The sequence below is a fragment of the Gossypium arboreum genome, chromosome 5 (genome assembly GCF_025698485.1).
Source record: "Gossypium arboreum isolate Shixiya-1 chromosome 5, ASM2569848v2, whole genome shotgun sequence".
NCBI classification, from domain to species: Eukaryota; Viridiplantae; Streptophyta; class Magnoliopsida; order Malvales; family Malvaceae; genus Gossypium; species Gossypium arboreum.
The window spans coordinates 2,439,866-2,467,317 of NC_069074.1; the positions used below are offsets into that span (position 1 = coordinate 2,439,866).

At 31.8% G+C, this 27,452-nt stretch overlaps 3 protein-coding genes and 1 pseudogene across 6 annotated transcripts; 2 read left to right on the forward strand and 2 right to left on the reverse strand.

Moving 5' to 3' along the window:
* Window positions 1-2,412: 2,412 nt before the first annotated feature.
* On the forward strand, window positions 2,413-9,961 carry LOC108457100 (probable serine/threonine-protein kinase SIS8). The gene is made up of 13 exons (XM_017755953.2): window positions 2,413-3,387; window positions 4,482-4,922; window positions 5,114-5,217; window positions 5,396-6,447; window positions 7,022-7,062; window positions 7,463-7,531; window positions 7,658-7,758; window positions 8,083-8,161; window positions 8,303-8,401; window positions 8,543-8,611; window positions 8,723-8,772; window positions 8,857-9,033; window positions 9,389-9,961. The coding sequence occupies exons 1-13, from the start codon at window positions 2,977-2,979 to the stop codon at window positions 9,489-9,491; spliced, it is 2,796 nt and encodes a 931-aa protein (XP_017611442.1). The 5' UTR covers window positions 2,413-2,976; the 3' UTR covers window positions 9,492-9,961.
* A 973-nt stretch (window positions 9,962-10,934) lies between these two features.
* LOC108479537 (uncharacterized protein ycf36) lies at window positions 10,935-12,892 on the forward strand. The gene is made up of 4 exons (XM_017782246.2): window positions 10,935-11,517; window positions 11,619-11,647; window positions 12,002-12,058; window positions 12,462-12,892. The coding sequence occupies exons 1-4, from the start codon at window positions 11,013-11,015 to the stop codon at window positions 12,681-12,683; spliced, it is 813 nt and encodes a 270-aa protein (XP_017637735.1). The 5' UTR covers window positions 10,935-11,012; the 3' UTR covers window positions 12,684-12,892.
* Window positions 12,893-13,228: 336 nt separating this feature from the next.
* On the reverse strand, window positions 13,229-15,497 carry LOC108479422 (uncharacterized). Of its 4 annotated transcripts, none has more exons than XM_053028849.1 (6): window positions 15,234-15,497; window positions 14,656-14,723; window positions 14,547-14,567; window positions 13,922-14,370; window positions 13,759-13,849; window positions 13,229-13,574 (listed from the first exon to the last, which is right to left on the reverse strand). In XM_053028849.1, exons 1-6 carry the CDS (start codon window positions 15,373-15,375, stop codon window positions 13,488-13,490), a joined length of 858 nt encoding a protein of 285 aa, XP_052884809.1. In that variant the 5' UTR covers window positions 15,376-15,497; the 3' UTR covers window positions 13,229-13,487. The 4 variants fall into 4 exon arrangements, with proteins under 4 accessions (XP_052884809.1, XP_017637532.1, XP_052884810.1 ...); XM_017782043.2 differs by having other exon boundaries at window positions 13,922-14,419; window positions 14,503-14,567; XM_053028850.1 differs by having other exon boundaries at window positions 13,922-14,419; window positions 14,503-14,567; window positions 14,656-14,730; window positions 15,234-15,417.
* A 616-nt stretch (window positions 15,498-16,113) lies between these two features.
* LOC108484510 (vestitone reductase-like) lies at window positions 16,114-17,733 on the reverse strand (annotated as a pseudogene).
* Between the last annotated feature and the right edge of the window lie 9,719 nt (window positions 17,734-27,452).

The window sequence follows — 27,452 nt, forward strand, 5'->3', positions numbered from 1 at the left end:
ACCTCTTCTTTCTTTGTTTTTTTTGGTATTTTTTTTCTTTTGCATTCCCCTGTTTTAAGTTGAAAAGTTTTTAAATTTTTTGATTGTTTATGTAACTTCGAGATTTGGGTATTTATTGTATTGGCTTCAGAACCCCTTTGATAGGCACGAGCTTCTTCGGCAAGATGTTAAACAAGTATGACATCGGAAATCCAAGCTTTTTCACTTTAGTTTCATTTTTCTTCTATATATAGGTCTGGAAAACAACCATTACCTAGAACATCATCCAATAAACATAAAATGCTAGCAGGAGGTTGTTCAGAAGGCTGCAGTCCAAAACCATCATCAACTTGCAGTTTCGCCATTGTTGTCTGCAATTTTGTGGTGAGTGAAGAACATTAGCGGCCTCCAAGGATTAAAACGAAATTTTGATCAATATGCAAGAAACGAATTTTCTGTGGTTGTGCTATTGGGTTTTTAGAGAGAGTTTAGAGGAAATATGGAATTATATTACAAACCTCAACGGTTAAATTTATTAAATTATTTAAAATTAGGATTAAATTGATAAAATATATAAGTATTAAGAATTAAATATGTTAAGATATCAGTTAGAAAAAAGCTAAATAATTTTTAGTTATCAATTTAACCACAGGTGACCATAACAAAATGAATATAAATGTTAATACCTAAATTGAAATTTTTAAAATTAAGTGACTAAAATAAGAACTCGAGTATAATTAAATGATCATTTGTACAGTTTACCCATTATTTTTTAATTTACATAATTTTCTTATTTCGTTCCAATAAAATTTTATTCTTTCGAACAATAAAATCAAATTGTTAAAATTTTATTGCAAAATCTTTAAATTAAATTACTGATAATTCGTAGAGTTAGGCATCAGAATAAGAAAAAAAGATAATATGAAATAAAAACATTATTATTTTTAATAATTTAATGCCGTATAAATATTTTCATAAAATATAATTAGAACTTGTGCCATAATTTTGGATTATCATCCTTTTATTCAATTATGTTTTTTTTATGTACATTACGAAGAGAAAAAATTATTGTTGTTGAAGGAAGAATTAATGGAATCTCCATTTTCTAATCAACCGGCTCTGTTCATTGTACGTCTAAAATTTTTATTATATTATTTTGGGTGTGAAATTTTCGATTATTTTCTAAATATTTACTTTTAAAAATCAATAAGATACAAAATAGGTTAATATTTTTAAAATGAGAGATGTTAAAATCGGTTGTATATATAAAACCTAAATATAATAATTTCATGATTATTATACTGACACCAACTTAAATTAAAGATTTTACATGCATATATATATATATATATATATATATATATATATATTGGTTTTGGTTAAGCTATAAACAATTCATAGATGAATGGGTGTTTATCACTAAACTTAAACTGTTATTCAACCGTCTTCTACCAGGAAAAACATTACCAATTTTTTTGTTAAAAAACAACTAAATAACAAATTAAGTTGTAGTATTATTGGTTAACGAATTTTCGAATTCTCAAATTTGAATTTCACAATTTTGTAATTATGAGAGGTGAATCTTTAATAATACGTATATTATGAATACATATTTCATAGATAAATCGTATTTAATTTTAGAGTTGTCATATTTTGTACCAATTTTTTAGTAAATAAAATCAGCACTAATCGATTATATTAATTAATTTAAAATCAAAATCCATAATATATTTTTAAATTAATTGCATAGCTTGAGGAGGTTCAAAGAATACCTGAATATTTGTGAATCGTATAACAATATGCTTGACCATAAAATTTGTAACTACATTGTAAATTCTAGAAATATAACGTATATATACTTTCCAATTTCTCTGTACCAACTTATGAATGGCAGATAATTCTACAATATAACAATCAATAGATTTACCAGCTCAAATTAATTCCATTAATAGAGCATTATCAAATTCTAGCTTAACTTGTCGATAACCTTTGTCCTAAGCTAGTTGAAACCCTTGTAACATTAACCTCATTTCGATCTTGAAGACTTCATCTTTCCCTAATGTCATTGAACAATCTCATAACTAATTACAATCAACATCTCTAATTTAATTCTTCATTATAATTATTCATATATATATATATATGTGAGTATATTATATTTGTAACAGCAAAACCGAAAAAGAGTTGCATATTCTTTTTTTTTTCTAATAGAGAATCATTATAAAATGGGTTATAAATTAGAAAGTAAAAAAATTTACTATAAATTTAATATTTGTTAAATAAAAGCAGCAATTTTTGTGTTTTTATTTAATTAATAATGATAATGATTTTTCTTTATTTAAATTGTAACGTGTGAGGGAATCACTCATAAATGAAAATTAAAAATAAATGAATTGTCGGCGTTATGGACAAAATTTCTTAGTTCTTAATTATCAGACATTTCCAATTCGAAAAACTAGCTAGATTTCACTAAAACTAATCAGACAATGTGAAATGACTCAAAATCTCTCTTTGATCATCGTACGGTTTTCTATTCTTCTGATTCTGGTTGTTTTCCAATCACAAAAAAACTAGCTTGATTTCACTAGAAATCAATCAGACGGTGTGAAATTATTCAAGATAAGAGGTATGGCATGGAGCATGATTAGACCTTAAATTGTGGCAAAAATATTATACAAAAATAGTAATAGTAGTAGGAGAAGTACTTTTTTGAAGTCTACTATTTTTGTGTGTGTATTGGAGGGAATGAGTGAACGGTTAATTTAAAAGTCTTTCGAGTGGTAGCTTGACGGCGAAGAGTGCGCAGGTTAAGTGAATCTGCTTAGTACTGGGCGTAGGTTATTAGAAAGAGCAAAATCAAGAACCAAAAAGAAAAAAAAAAAAACCAGTAAAAAGAAAATTTTATTTCTTACAAAGGAAAGAGGGGAATCGAAATTAAAAAAAAAAAAGAAAAAGAAAAGAAAGAGAAAGGAAAATAAAAGTCGCCGTTGATGTTCGATGCCGAAAATGAAGCATCTGTTGAGGAAACTCCACATCGGCAGTGGATTAAATGAGCAGCAACGATTGGCGGAGGCACAGCCCGTGATCAGCTCGATTCCGAGCCCGAGTCCGAGTCCTAACTCGAACTCGACGAGCGTAACGGGAATGGAAACGACGACTTCTTCTTCATCGTCTTGGGGTAGTTCGGGGACAATGGGGAGAATCGGGGCCGTTGAACCTGTCGTGGGAGATAGGACAGCTGGGGATGAGGTGGATTTTAGTTTATTAGAGGAAGAATTTCAGATGCAGTTGGCTTTGGCGATCAGTGCCTCGGATCCCGAGACGGTTCAGATCGACGCTGCTAAAAGGATTAGCCTCGCCGGAACCGATACCAATACCTTCTTTGAGTTCCTTTCGATTCGTTATTGGGTAATATAATTTTTCGTATTTCAATTGTTTGAAACATTCATTTTTATAATTAGGTTTTTTCGAAATTGCATTTCCTCTTTGAATCAGTAGTAATTGACAAATTCATTGTCCAAAAAAAGTATTAATGGCCACTTTGTGTTTATGTCCCCCCTTAATCTGATTATTACCAGGTTTCAATGTTTCTGTACCTTTTTGTCATTTGGATTTTGAATAATTTTGTGAATTGATATTGGTATTTCTTTTTTCCTTTTGAATTCCGATTGCATTTCATGCTTACTCATTACATATTACTAGTATATTTATTAATGTATCATCATATATGAGGACTTTTCACCTGCGGATCTCATTTTTCGACTTCCTATTTCATGTGTTAATTTTGGAAAGCTCTTATCTTTGATGCCATTCTTATTAACCAAGGGTTGATTGGGAGAAAAAAAAATACTTGTTATCTTTCTTTTATTGTTTTTGTTTATAAATGCTTTTGATTTGCATGTCAAGCTCAATTAATTTAAGTTTTGCAATATATAGAAATTGGTACATCCTTATTGGTTTTATTCATTTTCTATGGTAACTGATCATCTTAAACTTCGTGGAGTTATGCTTTGCACTGGCCAGCAATAGGTTGTGTTTCAATTATATGACAAATTTACTTTATTATATAGTAATGACAATTTTTTTTTTTTAAAATATGAATAGTTCCTACATAATGCCAAAGTCCTTTTTAACCATAGCTAGTTGGAATGGGAAGCCTTTTTCCTTATTCTTGTTTGCCATAAACTTTACATGTATGTTTGTATGAGAAGTTATATGTTTGTATGAGAAGCACTTGTTATTGGTTCAGTTATTATGGTGGTGTGTTGTGTAGTAAATACCACTATGGGTATGAATACTAATTGATGTTAGTTTTCATTATGGGTTTTTCTATTGAACTAATTTTGAAATCAATCGATTTTCCTCCTTTAGTTTACTTTATAAATGATGTACATGCTTTTATTGTTGTCTTTTGTAAGACAAGTTCTAGAATTCATTAGTTAATATATATCCTATTTCTTCTGAGAAAAAGAATCCTAATTTCTATTTTGTGTCATTTGCAGAATTATAATGTTGTAAACTATAATGAAAAAATTGTGGATGGATTTTATGACGTGTATGGCATTGCCTCAACTCTGGGTGCACAAGGGAAAATGCCTTCTTTGGTTGATCTTCGAGCGGTATCAGTTTTAGATAATGTTGATTATCAAGTAATTTTGGTTAACCGGTTACTTGATCCTGAACTGCAAGAGCTTGAGAAAAGAGTATATAACATGTATGTGCAGTCTCGATCTTTTGGCCGCAGCCCAGTAGTAAGTGGCATGATTCAGAAAATTGCGGAAATGGTTGTTAATAGAATGGGTGGTCCCGTTGCTGATGCTGAAGAGATGTTGAGAATGTGGACTTCAAGAAGTTATGAGTTACAAAATTCTCTTAAAACCATCATTCTTCCACTTGGACGTCTTGATGTTGGACTTTCCCGCCACAGAGCCCTGCTTTTTAAGGTTGTAAAAACCCTTTACTCGTCTTATTTCACAAGTTAAACTAGCTCAGGAAATTTTCATTTGATGACTACTTTTACACTGTGTTTTGCTAGTTGTAGTATCATTGTCACTTTTGTCTAATTTTACCATGCATGAAGAAGGAAGGTGTTTGGACTTCTTATAAGGAAATTGCTTTTTGCTTCTTGTTCTAGGTTCTAGCTGATAGAATTAATCTCCCGTGCATGCTGGTCAAAGGCAGCTATTACACTGGTACTGATGATGGAGCTGTGAACTTGGTTAGAATCAACAATGGAAGGTATTTTCCTCCAGCTCTGATCTGCAAATTCTTCTATCCTTGATTTTGGTAGGGCTTAGCATTTCTACAGTTTGTCCATATTAGCTTCTATTTTCTTAAGTTGGTCCCTCACCATGGTATCATACCAATTTTGTATTGGCACATTGCTGATGCAATTAATTATCTGAAAAAAATGCAGTGAGTATATTATTGATCTGATGGGTGCTCCTGGGACGCTAATTCCTGCTGAAGTACCAAGCTGTCACCTCCTAAATTCTGCACTAGGTGTAAGGGGCTTTACTGATCTTACTGAAGCCTCTCGAGGTTCACGTTTGCTGCTTGACCAAGGAATTGAAAATATGGCAGTTTCAGCCACTCTAGATACAAGCTCTAAAGCTGGTGCCTTGAGGTCAGTGGAATTTGTCAGCAGTCAGACAAATAAAGATGAGAGGAACTTTCCTGGAAGAGCTGTCTCTGAGAGATCTGAACAGGACTTAGGGAAGCTTCTTCCCTCGGCACCTAAATCCAGTGAATGTGTTTCTGCCATTCATGACAAACCATCTGCAGCTCAAAAGAGGAAGGTTAAAAATGTGTCTAAGTATGTTATTAGCGCAGCAAAGGACCCAGAATTTGCTCAGAAATTACATGCTGTTCTGTTGGAGAGTGGTGCATCACCACCTCCAGATTTGTTCATGGATATTAATTCACAGGACCTTGGTGAACAATGCATGTCCGGCCAAGTAGTGAAAGGGACAAATGTAGATGTAGCTTCTAGCTGCCATTCAAATAAATTGTCAACCAATGAGCTCTCTCTTGTGTCATCTGGAATGGAGACTTCAGAAAATACTAACTTCACTCTTAGACAAAAGCAAATGGCTGAACGTCAAAGAGAGTTGGAATTGAATGCCGTAAAAACTAATGTTGCATCTTCCTCTGATGCTTCAAAAGAGGGACTTCTTGTTGGTTATACAACTAATGATTGGATACAAATTCACGAGCCCTCCTTCTCCTCTGATGAGTTCTGCCAAATACAACCAGAAAATGTCTTGATCACGGATGAGAAACTAATACAAAGGACTTCTAATTTGGATTTCTGTAAAGAATCTGCATTAGAAGGGATAGAAACTGCAGGTAGTGACTGGCATCTGGTTGGCAATGATCACAGTGAGAAGATTTATCCTATGCCAAGGGAGGTTTCTGAATGGGAAATTCCATGGGAGGATCTTCAAATTGGTGAACGCATTGGTATTGGTAAGGCCTCACAATCACCCAATTAATCTTATTCATTTTTATTCGTGTCTGGCACACTTTCCATTTTTCTTTCAAGTTCTGGATATCGTATTACTATTATTAGTGTGATACAGTTTGTAACACAACTACATAAATGCTGGCTAGGTTTCTTTGTGTTTCTGTTTTTATTGGATGGAAATATACTATGAAAAGCTGAAGAATATGCCAAATATATAAAAGTTATCTGCTAATGCTTCCTACTCTCTACCAAACCTATCAATAGTTTATAACTCTTGCCTGTTCTTTCATTTCACTCAACACAGTCCTACTGGTCAATCCAGTATGGTTCACATTCTGTATGAACAGGATTGTCAAAGCCTGCTAGAGTTGATAGCTGCAAATGATGTTTGTGAAATACGTTGAATCTGCTTTTTTGGTATACTGAATTTAAGAATTGGATCTAGCTTACTTGGTTGAGCCCTTTTTGTATTATGTTTAATTGGCCCTAAAGAGTCATAGAATGTGTAACTTGATTGAATATCACTTTGACTGTTCCTTGCCAGTCATTCTTAATAGATGAACTCTTGTCTTGCAGGATCATATGGCGAGGTCTACCGAGCAGATTGGAATGGCACTGTGAGTTACATTTGCTATTACTCCATTTTATTCATGGAAATTTTAGTAGTAGACTACTAGTAGATGATATGATGACCACAATAAAATTGCTACGTGCTAAAATGTCCAAAAGTATTAATCTTTCACTGAGCAGTGATATTAACATTATTTCCTAGTAGGAAAAGGGAGTTGGTCATGTGATCGAATAATTGTCATATTATATGGTTCAAACTTTTCATATCTCAAAAATCTAACAGATGCAGAAAGTCTACTAAGAGCATCAGCATTAGTTATTTAGTTTCTTTTAAATTATTCTCTATTGATTGATAACAGTATATGTTTTATTCAAAAAGTCTCTTTAATGTCTTTTAATTGCATTTTCATTTGAGTGTTTGTATATTTGTTTTTGTTGGCTCTTCAGGAGGTTGCTGTGAAGAAGTTTCTAGATCAAGATTTCTCTGGTGACGCACTAGTTCAATTTAAATGTGAAGTGAGCCCCAGAAATACCTTCTATAGCATCATGCATGTTTATATCCTCTCATGCTTGTGACCTCAACTTTCCTGTAGAATTGAATAAATTTACGCTGAAATCATATCTGTTTGATGATCCTTTCAGGTTGAAATCATGTTAAGGTTGAGGCATCCAAATGTTGTTCTTTTCATGGGAGCTGTTACTCGCTCCCCTCATTTCTCTATACTGACAGAGTTTCTTCCCAGGTTGATTTTCTTTATATAATCCAAGTTTACAATCCAATTAGTTCTATCTTTAGTCTTCAATGTTTTTTTGGTTAGTAATTTTGCATTTTTTTTGCACCTTGCATTTAGTAGGTATTTTAAATTTTATGGTGGTTTTACATTTTTTGGTTTGCTGTGTATGAAAACACTGAGTCCTCTAGATGTGTCTTTTCTTTTTGATTCAGATAAATGCTAGACCTCTATTGTTGCTGTCGTTTCTGCCAAAAAGTTTATTTATTAATTCTAATTGCCAAAGTTGGCCAACCTGTCTTACAGCTTTTGTGCTCCTCCCTCATTGTTATGCAGGGGAAGTTTGTATAAGCTACTGCATCGACCCAATCATCAACTTGATGAGAAGAGACGAATGCGAATGGCTCTTGATGTGGTAAGAGTCTCAAGTAAATAAATTATTTATTTTCTTTTGCTTCATATCTTGTATAAAGTATCTCCGCCTGTTTTCCCTTTCACTCTTCTTCCATTCTTGGCTGTAGTTTCTATTTAAGCATTGCTTTTTTATTGTTTGCAGGCTAAAGGAATGAATTATTTGCACACAAGCAATCCTACTATAGTGCATCGAGATTTGAAAACACCAAATCTCCTTGTTGATAAGAACTGGGTTGTAAAGGTGCTTATCTCAAATCTATTTTCTGGCCAAAAGTCTTCCTTGATTTTGGTCATGGTTTATTTAAGCAACTTTACAGATTGCTTTATTTCCTCTAAAAGATGTTGGTTGCATTGGCTGAACACGTTTTGCTTGGCTATTCAGGTCTGTGATTTTGGGTTGTCACGCTCAAAGCATCATACTTTCCTGTCTTCAAAGTCTACTGCTGGAACGGTAGTATTACTAAAGGATAATCCTTGTTCGCTTTGTGTTTTCTCTTACTTTCCGATTTATCCAAATCTGTCTTCATTTTTTATAAAGTAAAAGTTTTCTGTTGGACTGCAGCCCGAATGGATGGCACCTGAAGTTTTAAGGAATGAACCAGCCAATGAGAAGTAAGTGACTTTAGCACCACAATAGCTTGCATGTGTATTACATTTCTGTTTTGTTCTTAAACAAATAGACCGGCTTGGTTGCAGATGTGATGTGTACAGTTTTGGTGTGATATTATGGGAGTTGGTTACTTTACGTATTCCCTGGAAAGGTTTGAATCCTATGCAAGTTGTTGGAGCTGTTGGATTCCAAAATAGGCGTCTAGAAATTCCTGAAGATGTTGATCCGATGGTTGCCCAGATTATACGTGAATGTTGGCAAACGTGAGTTCTAAACATCTCTGTTTTATCTATGCAAGGAGAATGAGTAAATATAATGCTTTCAGGTGGTCTTTGCACCTACTCAATCTCTTTTGAATGTTTAGTCGATCTCTCATTTCCTGGACACTGGTATAATAAACACCTGAAAAGAAATCCTGGTAATCTTTTCCTAACATTAAGTGAAAGAATTTGTGATCATAATCAAGTGAAGATGCTATAATAACAGATTGAAATTGGGAGAAAACGTAAGATTATTAAAGCATTCCGATAAATCTTGTAAGTCAGCTCTTGTTATTTTAGACGGTGTGCCACTTACAAAATTTTGCTTTAGTCTTACTCAGTCTTTTCTTATTTACAGGGAGCCACATCTACGACCATCATTTGCAGAGTTGATGACACGACTGCGACGTCTTAAATGTATGTATATTGAAAGGCTAAAATCCAAAAACCAAATCATATAGGATGATAAGTGGACAGTGGAGTGAGGTGTGTTTTGATGGAAGAAGTATTTTGTTAGCTGTTTCCTGGCGGCCGCCGGAAGGTTTCCATTTTTATGTGCAAAGAAAGTGAATAGAGATCGGATGGGGAAGGTGTTGGCTCATTCGAAGTGGGGGATCGGCACTTCCCATCCCCATTCAAAGTAAAGCCGCTGCATAAAGGAGCAGTAGGTTTGGAAGAGGATCCGTACCACTTATAAAATTTGTGTCTAGTATTTATGAATAGGTAGCATCTGTCAAAGTGTAAGAAAAGTTACCTATAGGAAAAAAAAAAAAAAAAAAAAGAAAGAGAAAAATAAATTAGTGTTACAAGTTGTGGCTGTGGGGGGATCTTTGCTTTGGGTAAGTAAATGAAATCCCAATCCCTAGAATTGTAAACATGTGATCTCTACAGCTCAGTGTTGAAAAAAAAAAAAAGAATTATCTGCAAATAATGTTATCCTTTGTTCTCCATTTTCCTTTCTAAGTTACTCGTCTAATTTACGAATTTAATTTGACTTTGGAGATAATTTCTTTAAAAAAAAAAGTGGATTTAACTTTATTTGGTCCAAGATTCAAAATTTTAATATATGAATGAAACTATTTTATATTTAATATAACGTCTTTTAATATTTTAACATTTAATTAATAATTAGGTCTTATTATTATTTTAATAATAATATAGTTACCGATAAACAATATCCTATTAGTTTATAATGAAGGTTCAACAAAATAATAAAAATAATATTGTTTTTATAGTGATTTTTAATATTGTGCGTTTTTATTTTTATTTTTCTTTTGAGAGTTTAAATGTAATAGTCACTTTTCGTATTATTTTAATGACCTAATAATAAATATTCTTTCGGGATAAAAAGTTATGACTATTTTGATAGAAACGAGAGATCCAATAAAATAATAAAAAAGTCATAATAAGTTAACAATTGTCACTATTTAAAAAATGTGATTAAATTATTCAAAATTTTCATGCAAGTCATTGAATAGTTTAAAGTTTTCGTTGAATAGTTTAAAAGTTTTCATTGAATAGTTTAAAAGTTTTCATTTAAATTATTAAGTTGTTAAGTTTTTTTATAAAAAGCTCGATTAGGGATTTTCAAGTGAAAATTGGATGATTAGTATGATAGATTAGTAGTGCTTATCAATTTAACGGTTAGTATCAAAAATCGAAAAAGAAAGTTGTTTAGTTTTTAATTGTAAGTTTTTACGCTCAAAATTATTTAATAAAAAATTAAACAATAAAAAAAATAAGAACTTTCAATTGATACAAATAATGCGAACAGAAAATATCATATATTAACAATTTTAATGGCACAACTACTTAAATAAAACTCTCAAAAAATTTAATAATTATTTAATAATTTTTTAAATAGAATGACTAAAATATAAACTTAGTAATAGTTTAATATCTTGAATTTAGTTTACCCTAAAAAAAATTTATCAAAAAATAATAAAATATTAATCTGGATTGTCAGGTGAACTACAGAAACCATGGCCACCACACTCCTCCACCTATCACCAAAATCGCCACCAGCCTCCGCCCCAAGCTTCCCCGTCCTGAACTCACCGTTCTCAAGACCCAGATTTCTCCCTCTTCGGCCCATCAAAACGAATAATTCAAATACCAAAACAATCTCATCTTATAACAGTGGAAATGGCAGCAACACACCTCCCTTGCCCGAAACAGAGTGCCCTGTTCCACCTGAACAACAGCCCATAAACGAATACCAATCCCTCTCCACATCTTTCCCTTTTTCCTGGGCTTCAGTAGACGTTGTTAAATACTGCTCTCGCTTGTTCGCTACGGGTGCTTCTTTCGCCCTCTTTGTTGGTCTACCAGTTGCCTGGTTCGGTTCGGCGGGGCCCATATCCGATCCGGTGAGGCCGGTTCTTGCCTCCGTTTCGAGTGGGATTCTTTTGGTTACGATTGCTGTTTTGAGGATGTATTTGGGTTGGGCTTATGTTGGGAACCGCTTGCTCAGTGCCACTGTCGAATGTGAACTTCCTCTCTTCTCTTTCTATGTTTTTGTTTCATGCAAAATTTTGCTCCCACTTTGATGGTTTTCTTATGGGATTTCTCTTTTGCATGACTTGCAGATGAAGAAACAGGGTGGTATGATGGACAGGTATTGCAATCGGTTGGATAACAGTATAGGTCCAGAATTGATCCTTCAAATGTGTAAACTTTACTTGCCATAAAAGTCTAACTTTCATTGCCTGCATCCTTAATTAGCAGTAAGCTAAGAATTCATTATTCAGTAAATCACTTGCCTTCCTAAACAGTTAATTTTTATGTCCCTATGATTTTGAGCATCTATGATTATTACTATGTTATGTCAAAAGTTTGTTTATTAGAATGAAATAGCTTCTTATAATTTGGGATTTTGTAAAAGCATGTTTTCTTAGTCCTCACAAATTATCAAGGGACTGCTACCAGACCAACTTTGCAATATAGAGACTGATACTGTTTTCCTCCACAGATATGGGTGAAGACTGCTGAAGTTTTGGCACGAGACAGGCTCCTTGGTTCATTTTCAGTATGTATACTTATATTGGATTCCCATTTGTATCTAAGTTCTTTTCACTTTTCATTTATTAGCCTTTGCTGCTCTATGCCTGTTTTGACAATTCATATATCAACAAAACCATTTCTGAATAAATTTCTTCCGGTTTCTATTGACAAAAAAATGTCATTTTTATGAACTTTCAAGGCTGGTAAGAACTTAATCCCCTTTTTTTACATTAAAAGAAAAAGAATAGAATGAGGGTCATCAAAACAATCTTATCTAATAACATGTAGTTTTTAGGGCTAGAAGTAACCTTGAAAATTTTATTAAATTTGACATAGAATCCAATGCTCTTTGACACTTGCTCTATAGAAGGCAACCTCTGTTGGTGTATCGACTCACTAAAAGCTGCTCTATGTATTTGCTACCGCAGGTCAAGCCCGTGCTGATCAGATTAAAATACACACTAGTAACCCTAGCAGTATCCTTACTTGTATGTGTTCTTCCCCTCATAAATGTTGATCAGGGAGGTCAAGAAAGTTCCTACATGACATCTAAAGAAGCTAGGGTTCAAGCTATACCAGGAGTTTACGATGATGATTCAGCAAGATCATTTGAACCAGATGCATTCTGTGGTGAACCTGATCTTTCCTAATTCGATCCTTGTGCTGCTGCTGGTAATACTTTGTACAGTCCATTAAACATATATACATGTATAGATATTCAAAAGTATATCTCGTCTACTTTCAGTTCTTTGTGTATAGTTTAATTTTATTTATTGCTGCGCTTAATTCTTTCTAATTACAGTAGCTTATGTTTCTTTCTTCTCTGTCATTCCGAAAATAAACGAGAGATTCAAAAATATTTCTATTAGTAATTGCAAAATTTGGAAAAAATTTAAGTTAGAGGAGGCGAACTAGAGAAACTGTATATTAGTAATGAATTTTTCTCATAGTTAATTGCGTTTGAATATGGTTCATTAACATTTTTTTTTAACTAAAGCAAATTGACTTTGATTCTTTAGATATCCGTATCTACATCACTTGTGTTTCTGTGGTAACAAAGTAGCAGCATATTTATCTTGTTAATGCAAATTGTTCTCCCAAAAAGGCCGAGCAAAGCACATGAAAAACAATCACACTAGCTAAAAGACTGGATTTAATTAGAACCTTAACCCATATAGTGATGAGCAATATAAAGTTGAGATCAACTCTGCAATACGTGATTATTAACTGGCTTGGGTCAATAGTGAGCAAGTGTAACATCATATCCCACTTATACAAAGACAAATATCGTCAGCTTAAGTTAAAGGTGAAGAGTAACACCACCTTGGTAAAAAGGATTTCAACAGTACAGGATCCACCATAACCTTATCTATATCACCTTTCTCTTATTTTGAAGCTTATATTCAAAAGTTGGAACTTTAAATCATGTAAGCGGAGACAGATAAAAGTCCCTCTTAGGCACCGTACTTGGGTGCCTTCCAAAGCTTAAATGCTATCTCATGCAGCAACCGGTCAGCCGGTATAGTAAGATTTCCTGAACACTGCAACCAAAAATAGGATACCACGGTTATTTCCATGTTTTCTATGTACGATTTCACTTTGGGTTATGAAGATTGAAAAGATGCATGTTTAAACTTTGGAGACATGACAAGTAAAAATTACTTTGCGACCTAAACGAACAAGCTACAAACAGGTTTCCAAAATTATCTCTCGGTCAGTTTGTACCTCTTTAAATTCTTCAAAAGAAAAAGTCTCTACCATATCATTGCGGGTTACAGCATACTGATATTGAGCGAATAACATTGGACCATACTGCCTGTTCATCGTAAATTAGTTAAATGATCCACACAAAATGTCAAAATAAGAGTTCATAAAGTTTTTTCCTCACCTAACATCATTTCTTTGACTTTCTCCTCTCATGGTGTAACTCTGATTAGGGAAAAGTGCTGAAAGATTAGGATTCTTCTCATATTTAGTGCTCAAAATGGACAAACCCGGCTCATCAGCCTTTGACACAGACCCATAGCTCATTACAAGGGACAAGAGTAGACGAGAACCAATTTCAGTTCCAGGCTTAGCTATACTCATAATAGCACCAAGCAAAGCATTCAAGAATTCCACATCATTGCCACTATTAGCACTCAAGTTCTCCCCAGACCCAACATGCAAAATCACTAAATCGAACTGGTTGGATTCCTTTATCTTCCCTTCTTGGAATCCAAGTAAGGACAGCAACTTAGAAGCCAAATTATCAATCGATGAAACAGGGGGAGTATTACTATTTCCAAACAGTCCATTCAAGTTCAATACATTGAAGCCAAGTTTTTCTCCAAAAGACTGCAAACCAGAATTGTTACTCAATATAGCAGCTTTCATTCCCATAAACCTGAACTGAGATAAAAGAAGCATGTTGAGTGGCATATTATAGCTTCCAACAATTAAAACTCAGCAAAGTGTAAATGATAATACCTCTCAGACATGGTTGGAATCAAAGATGACTTTTGAGACTTTACCTCACTAGAAAATTGGCCGTTCTGAAAAAAGGTCATGAAACCAAAGAACGTTGAAGAATTTATCATGAAATTCACTTATCAAATAACCTAGAATTATAGGGCATCTCACCTTGTTCAATGTCTCAAAGGCATCCACCAGCACAGCAAACTCTCTTACTGTCCTATCATCCTCGCTTTCTGCAGTCTAAATCCAAGTAAATTCCCATATGGTGGATGAATAACAACAATTAAAAAAATATGTGAAAAGAAGCATGAATTTATTACTAAGAAAGGCAAGGGGAGCTGTTAAATAGAGATGAATTATCAAAGGAATGGAGCAAAGACTTACACTTTGACTAATTATTGAACTAACATAGAACCTAAAGCTTATTCCGTCAATCAGTAAGGTTCTAACTTCCAACCAATCGTTGTAATCTCTAAGTACCAAATTAAAGAACGAAAAACTATGAAAATCCATCGTAATTTCATCCATTCCAAACAATTATTTTAATTACACTAAAAACAGCCGAATCAATTAGGAAAATCCAGAATTTTTCATAGCAATCTGAAGAAGAAGAAGAAAGCAAAAGAATATATCTTTCAATGTTTGGGTGCATTTTAAAGAGATTATATATTGATAACCCACTGTTAAAAGAGGGAGCTGAAACTGAAAAACAAGAAAAGAGACAAGGAATTGATAAGGGGAACCTGAAGGAGGAGCATTAGGGAGGCTCAAGAAACCACAGTTGGCTGTAGATGCGAGAGAGTGGAGATGGGCATGTGATGGGTGAATGAAACGGGCCAACCCGTCACCGTATAAAATCAAGGCTCGGCTTGGCTTGTCTGCCATTGCTGTTACTCAAATAGTCAAATAATAGGATCGAAGAAGAAACTGAGAAAGAGAAACAGGAAGCAAAGATGGAGAATCAACTTTCTATGGGCAACCTGGAAAGAAAGGGAGGAGGAATAAACGAATTAAAAAAAAGGGTCAATTCTACTATTAGACCCTGTACTTTGCATATGTTGTGAATTTAGTACCTGTACTTTAATTTGGTCATTTTCAGTCTCTGTACTTTTAGAAATTGAAAATTTTAGTCCTAACTAAATGATAGCTATTAAATTCATTAAATTAAGTTATGTTATTTTTAAAATTTGATGTGTCAGATATATGATCACATGTGTAATGCTATATTTGTTTGTTATTTTCACATATTGCTCACAAAAGATCAATTAATAGATTTAACACATGTGGTTTGCATTAAGACTAAAATTTTGAAATTTAAAACAGATAGCACTAAGAATAATCCAATTGGAAAACATTGACTAAATTTATAACTTTACGAATAATACGGGACTTATGACATAATTTAACCAAATAGATTTAACTGTTACTATTGGATCGGGACTAAAATTTTAAAATTCGAAAAGTATTGAGACTAAAATTGATCAAATTTTAAGTATAGGTACTAAATCCACAGTTTACACAAAATACAAGGTCTAATTGTAAAATTTCACCAAAAAAAGTATATTTACTTTTTATTTTTAATTGAAAGAATTATGAATTTATTATATTTTTTACAAGTATAAATTTATGGGATGAATTCTTTTTATTTAAAATAATTAATTCACAAGTTATTTGCATCAGGATTTAAGATACATAATTGATCCATAAGAAACAATAATACATAATGCAGAAACTAGCTTGGAAACATTAGAAACGACAACATACATTGAATTTTTATTTTAATTGCTTATAGCATTGCTTCATGAAGACAAGGGAACTAATTTATTGGATATTTCAACTGATTCCATCCAGGCCCTTCCTCAACTACAGATATCCTCTTTCCTTGCAGCACTGAATGGCTCCATCATACATTTCCTCCAGCCCATTATTAAATTCGAAACCTATGCCCAACAGTTTCTTTGATGACACACCAGGAAGTTTTATATCTTTGATTTCTGCCAAGGATCTGTGCAACACACAAATAACAAGTTGGAGTATAACTCTTGTGATTTTTATCATGCAAGTTTGGACTGTTACTCACTCTGGTGATGGAATTGGGAACTCTGGGTACTTCCCACGTAGGAATTCAGCCAACTTGTCAAGGCTTATGGTGTTGGAAGCACAATTGTATCTCCCTTTTACATCTGGATATTCAAGCAGGAATATATGTGCCCTTGCCACATCATCAACATGCACCATGGGCATATTCAGAAGGAAACCATACTCAGATCGGTTCCCTGTACAGATTATTCAGCTTCCTCGTTTAATAAGTCTATTTAGGCTGAAACAGAAAAATATTACTGAGACAAGTAGCAAGTTTGTACCTTAGACCAGAGCCAATGATGAGCGCACTGAGCGAGGGAACTTGGGGCATATGAAAGGACCGACAACCGAACCAGGATTCACTGTCACCACATCCAGTCCATGTTGTGTACCAAATTCAAGAACCGCCCTTTCTGTGAATGTCTTGGAAATAATGTAAGGATGTGTTTGTGGGTTTAATTTTTGCGTAACGAAATCCACATCAGTACAGAAACTCTCATCCATCATGTCCATCTCTTGGCCATTGTAAATAACAGTGGCTGCACTTGAAGTATACACAACTCGCTTCACTGTTTTTGATCTTAAGCATGCCTTCAAGATGCCTAGTGCTCCACTTGTTGGCCTCTCTGTTACCGCTTCCAGAGATTCTTTACCATCGAAACTCATAGGAGTGGCAACATGGAGCACTGCCTTGCTTCCTTCAATGGCTGCATCGAAACTGTTGGGGTCATTAAGATCTGCACTCAAGATTTTCAGCATTTCGGCTGCTCCTGGTAGACTAGTGAGGAAACTAAGGTCTTTTTTGTTTTCTGCAAAATTCCAACAGGAATATGGGGGTAAATCAAGTACATCTGCTCAAAATATTAATTTTCTTAGCTTGAAACTGATATATTTAAATGGATCTGCTTATAAAACGGTAGTGTTACCTGGATCAGCCCTGACAGTGGTACGGACAGAATAACCCTCCTGAAGAAGCCTCTTGATGAGCCATGAACCTATGAACCCAGTACCTTCAGTCACACACACTGTTCCTTTATCTCCTCCCATTTCTCTCCACTCAGTACATTTTGCACGAAAATCCTATAACTATATATAAAAGCTATCCCAATGCATAGGGTAGCGTAATTGAGCAGTTATATATATTACTTTCATGTATGTTCATTCTTTTATTTTTCTCATTTAACCTGCGTCTATATTTTTTAAATATATATAAATTTCGCACATTAAAAATTATTTTATTATTCAATAATATTTTGATTATTTTTATCCTTTAATTCTAGTATAATTAAAAAACGGCTCTAAATTAATTATATATATAATTTTGAGCTTTTCCTTGTTTTACATAAAACAAGTTGAAATTACAACTTCTTCGAATTTGAACCCATGGAAATCATTTTATCACTCAATCCGATTTCTAATTTACAACAGAAATATAAATTTTAATTTCTTTTAACTTGCAATTTTTTTAAAACTTACGAAATTGCAAATCATACTTAATTCATATAAAATCATATATGTAAAATTTTGACTAAACCAAACATATCATATAAAAATACATAAATATTTTCAAAAAATATAATAATAAATTTAAAGTTTTTACATAAATAATATAAAATAAATAAATACCAAAATAGGATAAAGGCACTAATATTAATAAATTTAGGCGAATTCTACAGTAAACAAAAAATTGGCGTCCTCTAACCAATCGCCGACACCCCTCTCTTTTTTTAAAAAGAATATATTTTTTAGGTGTAGCTTGATCAATCGATGGCACCCGTATTTTAAACCTGAAATACATCATTTTTTTATATATATAACAGAAAAATATTATTTTTATTAGTGTCATTGATGCGACCCATCAATCACGAGCCTGAATTTCAATACCTGAAATTTATTATACCAATTTTTTTCAACTTTTAAAAAAAATATATAATATAAATATTATTTTTAATTATTACAAATGGGGGTCGGTTTGGTCACCCAACCCCCGCACAAATTGTTCCGCTGAAGGTCTTCCCCCACCCCACCCCTTCCTTTGCTTTATGTTTTATTTATTTATTTATTTTAATATAATTAGTTATTTTAATAGTAGTTTAGTATTATTAAAGTATGTTATTTTGTTAAGAGGTTAGTATTTATTATCCTTGAAAATCAAAATAAAAGTCTGTTTTAATTTCTTTTAGTATAATTAGTTATATTAGTGGATGTTTAATATTAAGGTGTGATATTTGTGTTAAAAGGTTAGTACTAATTAATTTGTATATTTGATTTTTTTTTTTTATATTGCAAACACTTGGATGGCTCTTCCTTCCCTCTCCTCAGCCAAAGATCTCCCAAAAGGAACATGTATTTATTTATTTTGCTAATATTATAATTACTGTTAATAGTTTAGGATTGTGTTAAAAGTTCATTATTATTATTTTTAGGTATTCAAGGCTTTGTTTTCAGCTTTGTAAGTATACTATCCATTGGACTATATGTACTTATACTATATTTCACATTTTTATTGGTTGACATTATTTTTAAAAGTAAATTGAGATAAAATTAATTGTTTAAGTATTAGAACTAAGCATGATTTTTATCTTATTTATTTGTTAAGTCGAATATTAAAATTTTAATTGTTTGTGCAGATATCGATATGAGTTCTTTAATTACTATAGAAGATCACACAGTTAGAACGATCCATTTACCAGTAAGAGAATTTTCTAATGTTGTGCGTATTTTTTTGGCATAGTTGCAAGTAATTTTTTATTTAATTGTGAGATATTAACCAATTTTTTAGTAAGACAAGAGTTCGTATTGCATATTGAGGCCACGTGGCCATGGTTTAAGCTACCTACCATACACACAGATTATGCCCTACTTAGATGCCGCGGGATTTGGATTAGCGGCATTAATCCGTGTGTTTGAGCTGAAGGGCAACTTAATGTCGGCACTAGTTGACCAGTGGCGCCCAAAAACGCACACCTTTCATTTACCGTGTGGGGAATGTACCATCACACTGGAGGATATTGCAACGTAATTAAGGCTCCCCGTGGACGGTGATGCGGTAATTAGTTCAAGTTATATAGCAGATCTTGCGACGCTTTGCTATGACTGTGTATACCTTAAATTCAATGTTATCGGAACAGTGGTTTCGTAACCACAAATCCGATTTAAAGAGAAATTTATTTCAATATTTTTGCTTGAAAATTTATATGATAGGAAAATCGTATGAAAATATTGATAGGAAAATTTTATTAATTTAGTGATTAGTTAGAAAAAGAAATTATTGAAGAAATTGGGTAAAATAAGGTATCGGGACCTCTATCTCGTAAAACCAAGTCAAAAATAATTTTATAAATATTTATGAAATGTTATTAATGTGGTATTAAAATTTCGTTAGGAAATTTTAATGTTTGGGTAGTCAATTAAATAAAAAGGACTGAATTGTAATAGGTGTAAAAGTTGTTAGAGTGATTAAATAGCTTATTAGTCTACTGAGAAAGGATTTAAAAGGAATTAGACCCAAAAGTTATTTGGGCTGGACGGCAAGGGTATGAAATCAGCAGAAAAATTGATAAATTAAGGGTAAAATTGGAATATTGCAAAATTAACTAAATAAAACTAGGACTAAATAGGAAATATCTAGATTTCTCTTCATTTCTCTTCAATTCCAGCAGCTAAAAACGCCATAGGAGGGTTCTCTAAGCTGGTATTTCATAATTTTTGCACCAAGTGAGTTAATCCTTGCCTTTTTCTTGTAAGTTTTGTGTTTCTAAGACTTTTACAACTAGATCCTACTATTAAATTCATTAGTTTTTGATTTCATGGATGAAATTTAAAGTCACCATGGTTGAGTGCTGTAATTTTATGATGAAATAGAATGAAATTAAAGCTTTAATTTGTTTATGAGATGATTTTATTAGGCAATTTCAATGGAAATTGATTTTTGGGACCTAATTGTGAAAATGTTTGGAATTAAAGTCTATTGCTGAAATTCTGATTCCTAAAGGTTGTAAACTAGTTTAAGGTGATAGAATAAAATGTTAATTGAGAAAATCAGCTCAATTGAGAGGCTAATTGAGTAGGGACGAAATTATCATTTATTAAAAGCTTAGGGGAAAAATGGTAATAAACAGCTTGCACTAAAACAGTTTGGACAGCAGCAGTAGACTAACTTTGAAAAATCACCAAAATTGTAGGAATCGAATTAGAAGATGAAAAAATATGTAATTAAATCTTATTGAGTCTAGTTTCTCATAGAAGAAATATTGTAAGCAATGGATTTGTAAATTTTGAGATATAATGAATTTTGTGAGAGAAGGTCAGAATGAATTCGGATTCCCCTGTTCTGATTTTGAAAAATTATAAAAATTGAATAAAATAATTAGGGACTTAAATTTATATGTATAGAATTCTGAATGAGTCTATTTTTAATAAAAACAAACAAGAACATCATTTGAATTCTGTATAAAGAGATAATTTATTTTAGTGAAGAAAGGTCAGAACTATTAGACAACAGAACAGGGGTGACTTTGAAGAATAAACTGTACTGATTGACTAAACCAAAAATTCTGAAAATTTTATGGTAAAAATATATATGAGTCTAGTTTTAGGAAAAATTAACGGATCTTAATTTGGAGTTTCGTAGCTCAAGTTATAAATAATTTAGTGACTATGACTCAAGTAGACAGCTTTGAATGAACTATAAATAATAGTTGAATTATAGAGAATGTTGCATATGAACATGAAATGTATTAAATTGATAATTAAATTTATTTATTTAGATCCAGAAGATTCAAATACGAAGCAAGATCGAGGAAAGGAAAAAGTTCGGGATTAATAGATTTTTACTGTTTACAAACAAGTATCAAGGTAAGTTCATGTAACTTGAATTATATTCTTAAATGCTTGAAATGCATGTTTTTGATATGAATATGATTTGAATGTTCATTGTATGAAAATTTATGAAACATTGATATATTTGATAAAATGGGAAGAAATCCCGTTTGAATGAAAGGAAAATTCGATGGATCTCTGAAAAGGAATTGACGGTAAAAAGGATCTAGCCCGGACGGGTGATCCTATCCTGATATAGCCCTCCCGAAGAATATGTGTAAAATGGATTTAGCCGGACGGGTAATCCGAATTAGGTCTCAATTTAGCTGGACTGGTAATTGGTCCAAGCTCATTAGAGTAATTGTCGTTGCGAGGATTTAGCCTTGGACCGGTAATCCCGACAATACTCTATGAGTTTATATTGCAGGATTTAGCTCGACCGGTAATCCCATTGCAAGGTTGAAGTTCACGGAGTGTGCTCTCTGAAATGGAAATGTGCACATGAATATGAATTGACGGACCGGAATTGTACACTAAAAGTGTACCTCTGAAAATCCATCGAAAATTCCAAGAAATTCAACGGATAAATATGGAAAATAACAAGGAAATGGAAATCATAGTATATATTATTGGTACATGGAAATTATTATACTAACTTGAATGTTGAGTTTGTGCATATTAGGGTAATAATGCATTGAATGGATATATGAATGTTTATTATATTGTATTGAAAATATTAGGTAAGTATAATTCTTATTACATGAGCTTACTAAGCACAAAGTGCTTACCCGCTTCCTTTTTCCCTGTTTTGTAGTGTTAAGAGCTCGGAGGTCGGATTTGGTGGGAGACACATCACACTTGTCAACCTCGTGGATTTCGGTATATAAAGAAACTTTATTTTGGAAATCAATGGCATGTATAAGCTAACAAAGTAAATGTTAACGTGAAATGAATGTAAAGTTAGCCATTAGTATGGTTAACAAACCTGGTTATAGATATGTGATGATGTTATCTTATATAAATGCATGAATCTATCATGAAAATATGTTGAATTAAAAAAAATTAAAAATTAATTCATAAACTCCGGTAATGCCTCGTACCCTATTCTGGCAATGAATACGGGTAGGGGTATTACAATGACTTGCTTGGATGCTCTTTAGGTGATGGTACCGATAAATTTACAAGTTTAAAATTTTGTGGCTAAAGACAAATTTTGAAACAATTTCGGATTATGCGACCGAGATGGAGAAGATACAGGCTACTCGGGCCTATATACTACAACTTATAAAGGGTACTTATGCCGGATTCCAATAAAAATAGAGTCCACTTTATATTCCTGCCCTTACGGAGTGATTTGCAATGTGCCCATTCCTATAGCTGGGGTTCGATAGTACTAGCGATGGTATATCGGGAGCTTTGTCAAGGAACAAAGCATAGAACTGTCGATATAGGTGGTTGTCTGATACTGCTACAATCTTGGGCGCTATAAAAGATGTCATTTCTAGCATCAGTGGGTCATCAAGTAAATGTGTTCCACTTATGAATATGTAAAAAAAATTTAAACTTGGATCAATATTTTTTTCACGAAAATATTTTCTAAAGAGTTTAATTTATATTTTAGATGGAATACTTGTTCGAACATAAGGAAGTCAAAAACTCTAATTGTGTACCAACAGATGATCGAGGCATACGTTGTGGATGGGGTAATTTATTTTCAAAAAATTAAATTATATTTGTAACAGCCCATTTTTAGTGAAATCGAAACAGTGGTTTCGAGATCACAAATTCGAGTCCAAAAAGAAAATTTATTTTAATATTATTTTATGGCTTGAATTATGATGGAAATATTATATGAAAAATTCGTAATATTGATTACATGTCTAATTTGATAAAGGACCAAATTGCATAAAATGCAAAAGTTGAGTTCTAGTAGCTATAGGTATCAAATAGCTATGAAATTCAAAATTAGAGGTCCTTATATGAAAAATAGACCATTAAGAGGGGTTAGTAGATAAGTATGATGATTCATCCATGGAAAATTAAATAAAGGAAATGACAAAATTGGAAATATGAAAAATAAAGATGATAAATAATAAAAGAAAAGAAAATATCATCATATTATCATCTTTCCCAAATGAAAATCCATGAAAACCTTAGCTACGGGTATTGAGTTCTAGAAAGCTTGTTTTGCTCAATTAGGTATGTTTTCTTATCTCGTTTTTAGTAATTTTTATATTTTCGAGATCGTAATAACTTAATTTGGCTATCTTGGGGATTAATTTGCAAAGTTATCAAAGTACTAGGGTTTTTCCATGGATGAATATAGTTGAATTATGAAGTTTTATGATAGAAAATGAAAGGTTGTTGATAGATAAATAACTTTTGTAAAGGGAATTTTGATGAAATTATGATTTAGAGACTAAATTGAAAAGTTGTAAAATTTATGAAATTTTTTTGAATTTTATGAAATACATGGGCTGCTACTGTGACATGTAAAAATTGACTAGGCTTGGAACAAAGATTAAATTGTATGAATTTCATTTTCCGAGCCTAGGGATGAAATCGTAATTGAATAAAAGTATAGGGGCAAAATGGTAATTTTACCTAAGATGCGAATTGAATTGAATATGAATTGTATTAAATTGAGTTAAATTTACTCGTATAGATCCTGAAAGACAAAATACAGAATCTGATCGAGGAAAAGAGAAAGTGTCAGATTAGTAGACAACAAATCAACGAACACTTGTCAAGGTAAGTTTGTATAAGTAAATTTTGTATATTTATGTGTTAAAATTGAATGTTGTATATGTGAAATGTGTAAATGTCATATATATGAAATTGATGACATATCATGTAGTGTCTGAAAAATATAAAGTCACGTTTGAATAAATGAAATTCGATGGATACTATGTTCCCGTATTAGTTGTAGTCCTGTATATGTTGACATCTGTCACCAAAATAGGGTTTAGAACATTACCGAAACTTATCTATCAAACAGACATAATTTACAAATATTTCATACCATATAATATTCCAATCAAAACCAATCAAACTCATTCAAAGCATATTAAAATAATCATTCTAGGTGCCTAACTAATGTACCCTTATAGGCACCACAATTATATCATCATTTCATATCATTAAAACATCATTCAAATCATGCCTAATTCAATTTATTTTGCCTAATTCACGAACACTTAAACATTAACTTAATTTCACATGTTTATATATATACCAAACTAACATTATATTTATAACCTCATTTACAAACAATTCACAAAATAACTATTATTTAGACACCCTAAGTGTAACACCCTCTAACCCCAAACCGTTACTGGAACGAGGTTATGAGGCATTACCGGACATATCAGACAACTTACGAATAATTTACAATTAATATAACTTTCATAGTATAATATAATAATTAAGTCCCTATCTTGAACTCTCGAAGTTCAAACACGTATTAAAAGTAGAACGGGACTTGTTCGGGTATTCCAAATTTTTTTTTTATAAAAATTTCGGTAGCATTTCTGCTTATTTTTACCTAAACCTCCTGCAAATTCAAACCAAAACAACTAACACCAATATTTCACATTCATATAACTAATATTTATATCATTAACAAAATTTTAACTTAATAACTATCATAGCATCATTCAAAATTGATTAAAAACTTCATTCATTTAACAACTTAATGTTCATGTATCAAAATATCATGTACTTTCCTTACCATTTCATTTAACCATCTAAATTTTATAATTCATCCTTCACTACCCAAAGTAATATACATATTCAAGTGACTAAATAACAGCTATGTACATGCCACCTTTACCTAAAAAAAAATATATACATCACCAAATTTGTGTTGGAGTCGGGATTGTTCGGATATCGAGCGGAACACTTGACTTCTACTAACTCACATACGAAACAACAAATGCATTGAGTATGGATATACTCAGTGGTATTACTATAAATCAAGACTATTTAATATTAATAAATTACAAACATCAACCATAAATTTTATAATTATTTAAACTACTTTTATATATAATTATTTTACTTCATAAATCTTAAATTCATAATTCATTTTTCTCATACTAACTCAATTCATAATTTAGTTCATACATTCTTTATCGTACTTTTTAATAGTGCTAAAACAAATAATCTCATTTTCAAAATTTCATTTCAATTATTTACCCTATTAACAAAGCTCGACTATGATGATACTGGATTCCATCCAAACACACCGGATATCCAACCCAAACACATCCGAATATTGTAAATCCTCCATAACACACCGTATAATATATCCTCCCAACACACCAATAAGGCATTAAATGCCTATTCGGATAAACCGAAGTATATAATAACAGAAACATCCTCTCGGCCGAACTACAATCTCTTCATCACATCACAAATCCAATGGCATGCCATTTGTATCGAATCTAGTCCGACAAGTTAATAGGTATTATTTTACTTTTCTAATTTCAATTTCATTTATACAAAAATTTTCAATACTCATTCAATTCAAATATCTATTATCTTAATTCATATACAAATTAATTTTCACACAAGTGTATACCATCAACACCATACATTTGTCACAATTTATTTATTTTCAATCAATACACTTTTCAAATAATCACATATTCCATAATTCACTTATTCAATTCAATTTGATTCAATTTATATCACTTTCATTTTCACTCAATATTCATATCAATTTCACATACTTACCTCAAGTCTTATTTACCATACATAACAATTAAAATTTCAGCAATCAATAATAATTAAAATTTGAATTATAGTAATACACACCGTAATTCTCCCGTTTTAGTCCTCAATGACTTTTTCCTTTCCTTTCGATGCTGATGCTTCAGGTTCTTTGTTGGCTACAAAAATAATAGTAATTTACATTATTATTTACAGCATTAACTATAATAAATAATTAAATTTCTAAACAATTCCTACCTTATTCCCAATTTAATCCTAACTAAACTTAATTATTTTCTTAATCCAATTCACTCTCTTTTTCTATTCAAATTTTGTCTAAACTTATATTTAACTATAAAATTTCCAGCATATTTCCCTAATTTCGAAATTTCTTCAATTTAGTCCCTACAACATAAAACTTATAGCCTGGTTTACAATTTAATCCCTTAATCAATTCTAACTTAGAATTCATTCAATTAAATCCCTAATTCCATAATTTTTCCAACATGAACCTTACTTGGAAACATATGAACTCTTGAACTATCAACTTAATTTCATCAAAATCTTGTTTCAAAGCTCCTAAAACATCAAAATTAACTAAAAAGGACTTAATTGACTTACCAAATTAACTCCAAACTTCAAATCCTTAATTTTCTCTTTTATTTTTCTTTCCCTTTTTCTTTCTCTTTTTCTCCCCTGCTTCCCGTTTTCAATTCTGTTTCTATTCCCTTTTGTTTCTTTATTTCTTTAATTCTTTTATACTTTATTATTTTATTAACATAATATAATATTAATATAATATATTAAAATCATTATCTAATTTGCTTATTAAATAAAAATCTAATTTATATTATTATCTAATTATATAACAAGTGTACATATTTATATTATTACAAATATCATTATCTAATTTGCTTATTAAATAAAAATCTCATGATTTAATTAATACAATTAATAATTATAAAATATCTTTATACTTAAATTATAAGTAATTAAATATTTAAATTACAAATGTACCAATACAATTCTTACACATGTATATTTTATTACCATACAATTGTCTTCTATTTAATTTATTTATAATATATTATCAATTAAATAATCATAACAATTTAATATAAAACCATAATAATAATCATTATAATATATAAAACCTAAAAAATCTTTGATTTTATTTCACCAATATGCCACCTCATTTGTAGTCAATGGCTTAATTGCCATTTTAATCCTTTTATTTTCTATTGCTTTATAATTAAACTTTTACCCTTTATTCAATTTAATCCTTTTATTACTTACTCTAAATTAAGCTAAATTCACTTAATTAGATCCTAATTAGACACACCACT

What these genes read in the sequence shown, in the direction of transcription:
- LOC108457100 (XM_017755953.2), top strand. Translation starts at nt 2,977, where the DNA reads ATGCCGAAAATGAAGCATCTGTTGAGGAAACTCCACATCGGCAGTGGA. An exon ending in AATGAACCAGCCAATGAGAA is followed by an intron (nt 8,773 to 8,856) that starts GTAAGTGACTTT and finishes GCTTGGTTGCAG; the next exon opens with ATGTGATGTGTACAGTTTTG. An exon ending in ATACGTGAATGTTGGCAAAC is followed by an intron (nt 9,034 to 9,388) that starts GTGAGTTCTAAA and finishes TCTTATTTACAG; the next exon opens with GGAGCCACATCTACGACCAT.
- LOC108479537 (XM_017782246.2), top strand. Translation starts at nt 11,013, where the DNA reads ATGGCCACCACACTCCTCCACCTATCACCAAAATCGCCACCAGCCTCC. An exon ending in CAGGGTGGTATGATGGACAG is followed by an intron (nt 11,648 to 12,001) that starts GTATTGCAATCG and finishes TTTCCTCCACAG; the next exon opens with ATATGGGTGAAGACTGCTGA. An exon ending in GGCTCCTTGGTTCATTTTCA is followed by an intron (nt 12,059 to 12,461) that starts GTATGTATACTT and finishes TTGCTACCGCAG; the next exon opens with GTCAAGCCCGTGCTGATCAG.
- LOC108479422 (XM_017782043.2), bottom strand. Translation starts at nt 15,375, where the DNA reads ATGGCAGACAAGCCAAGCCGAGCCTTGATTTTATACGGTGACGGGTTG. An exon ending in CCCTAATGCTCCTCCTTCAG is followed by an intron (nt 14,724 to 15,233) that starts GTTCCCCTTATC and finishes TTTAGACTGCAG; the next exon opens with AAAGCGAGGATGATAGGACA. An exon ending in CTTTTGAAGAATTTAAAGAG is followed by an intron (nt 13,575 to 13,758) that starts GTACAAACTGAC and finishes TTTTGGTTGCAG; the next exon opens with TGTTCAGGAAATCTTACTAT.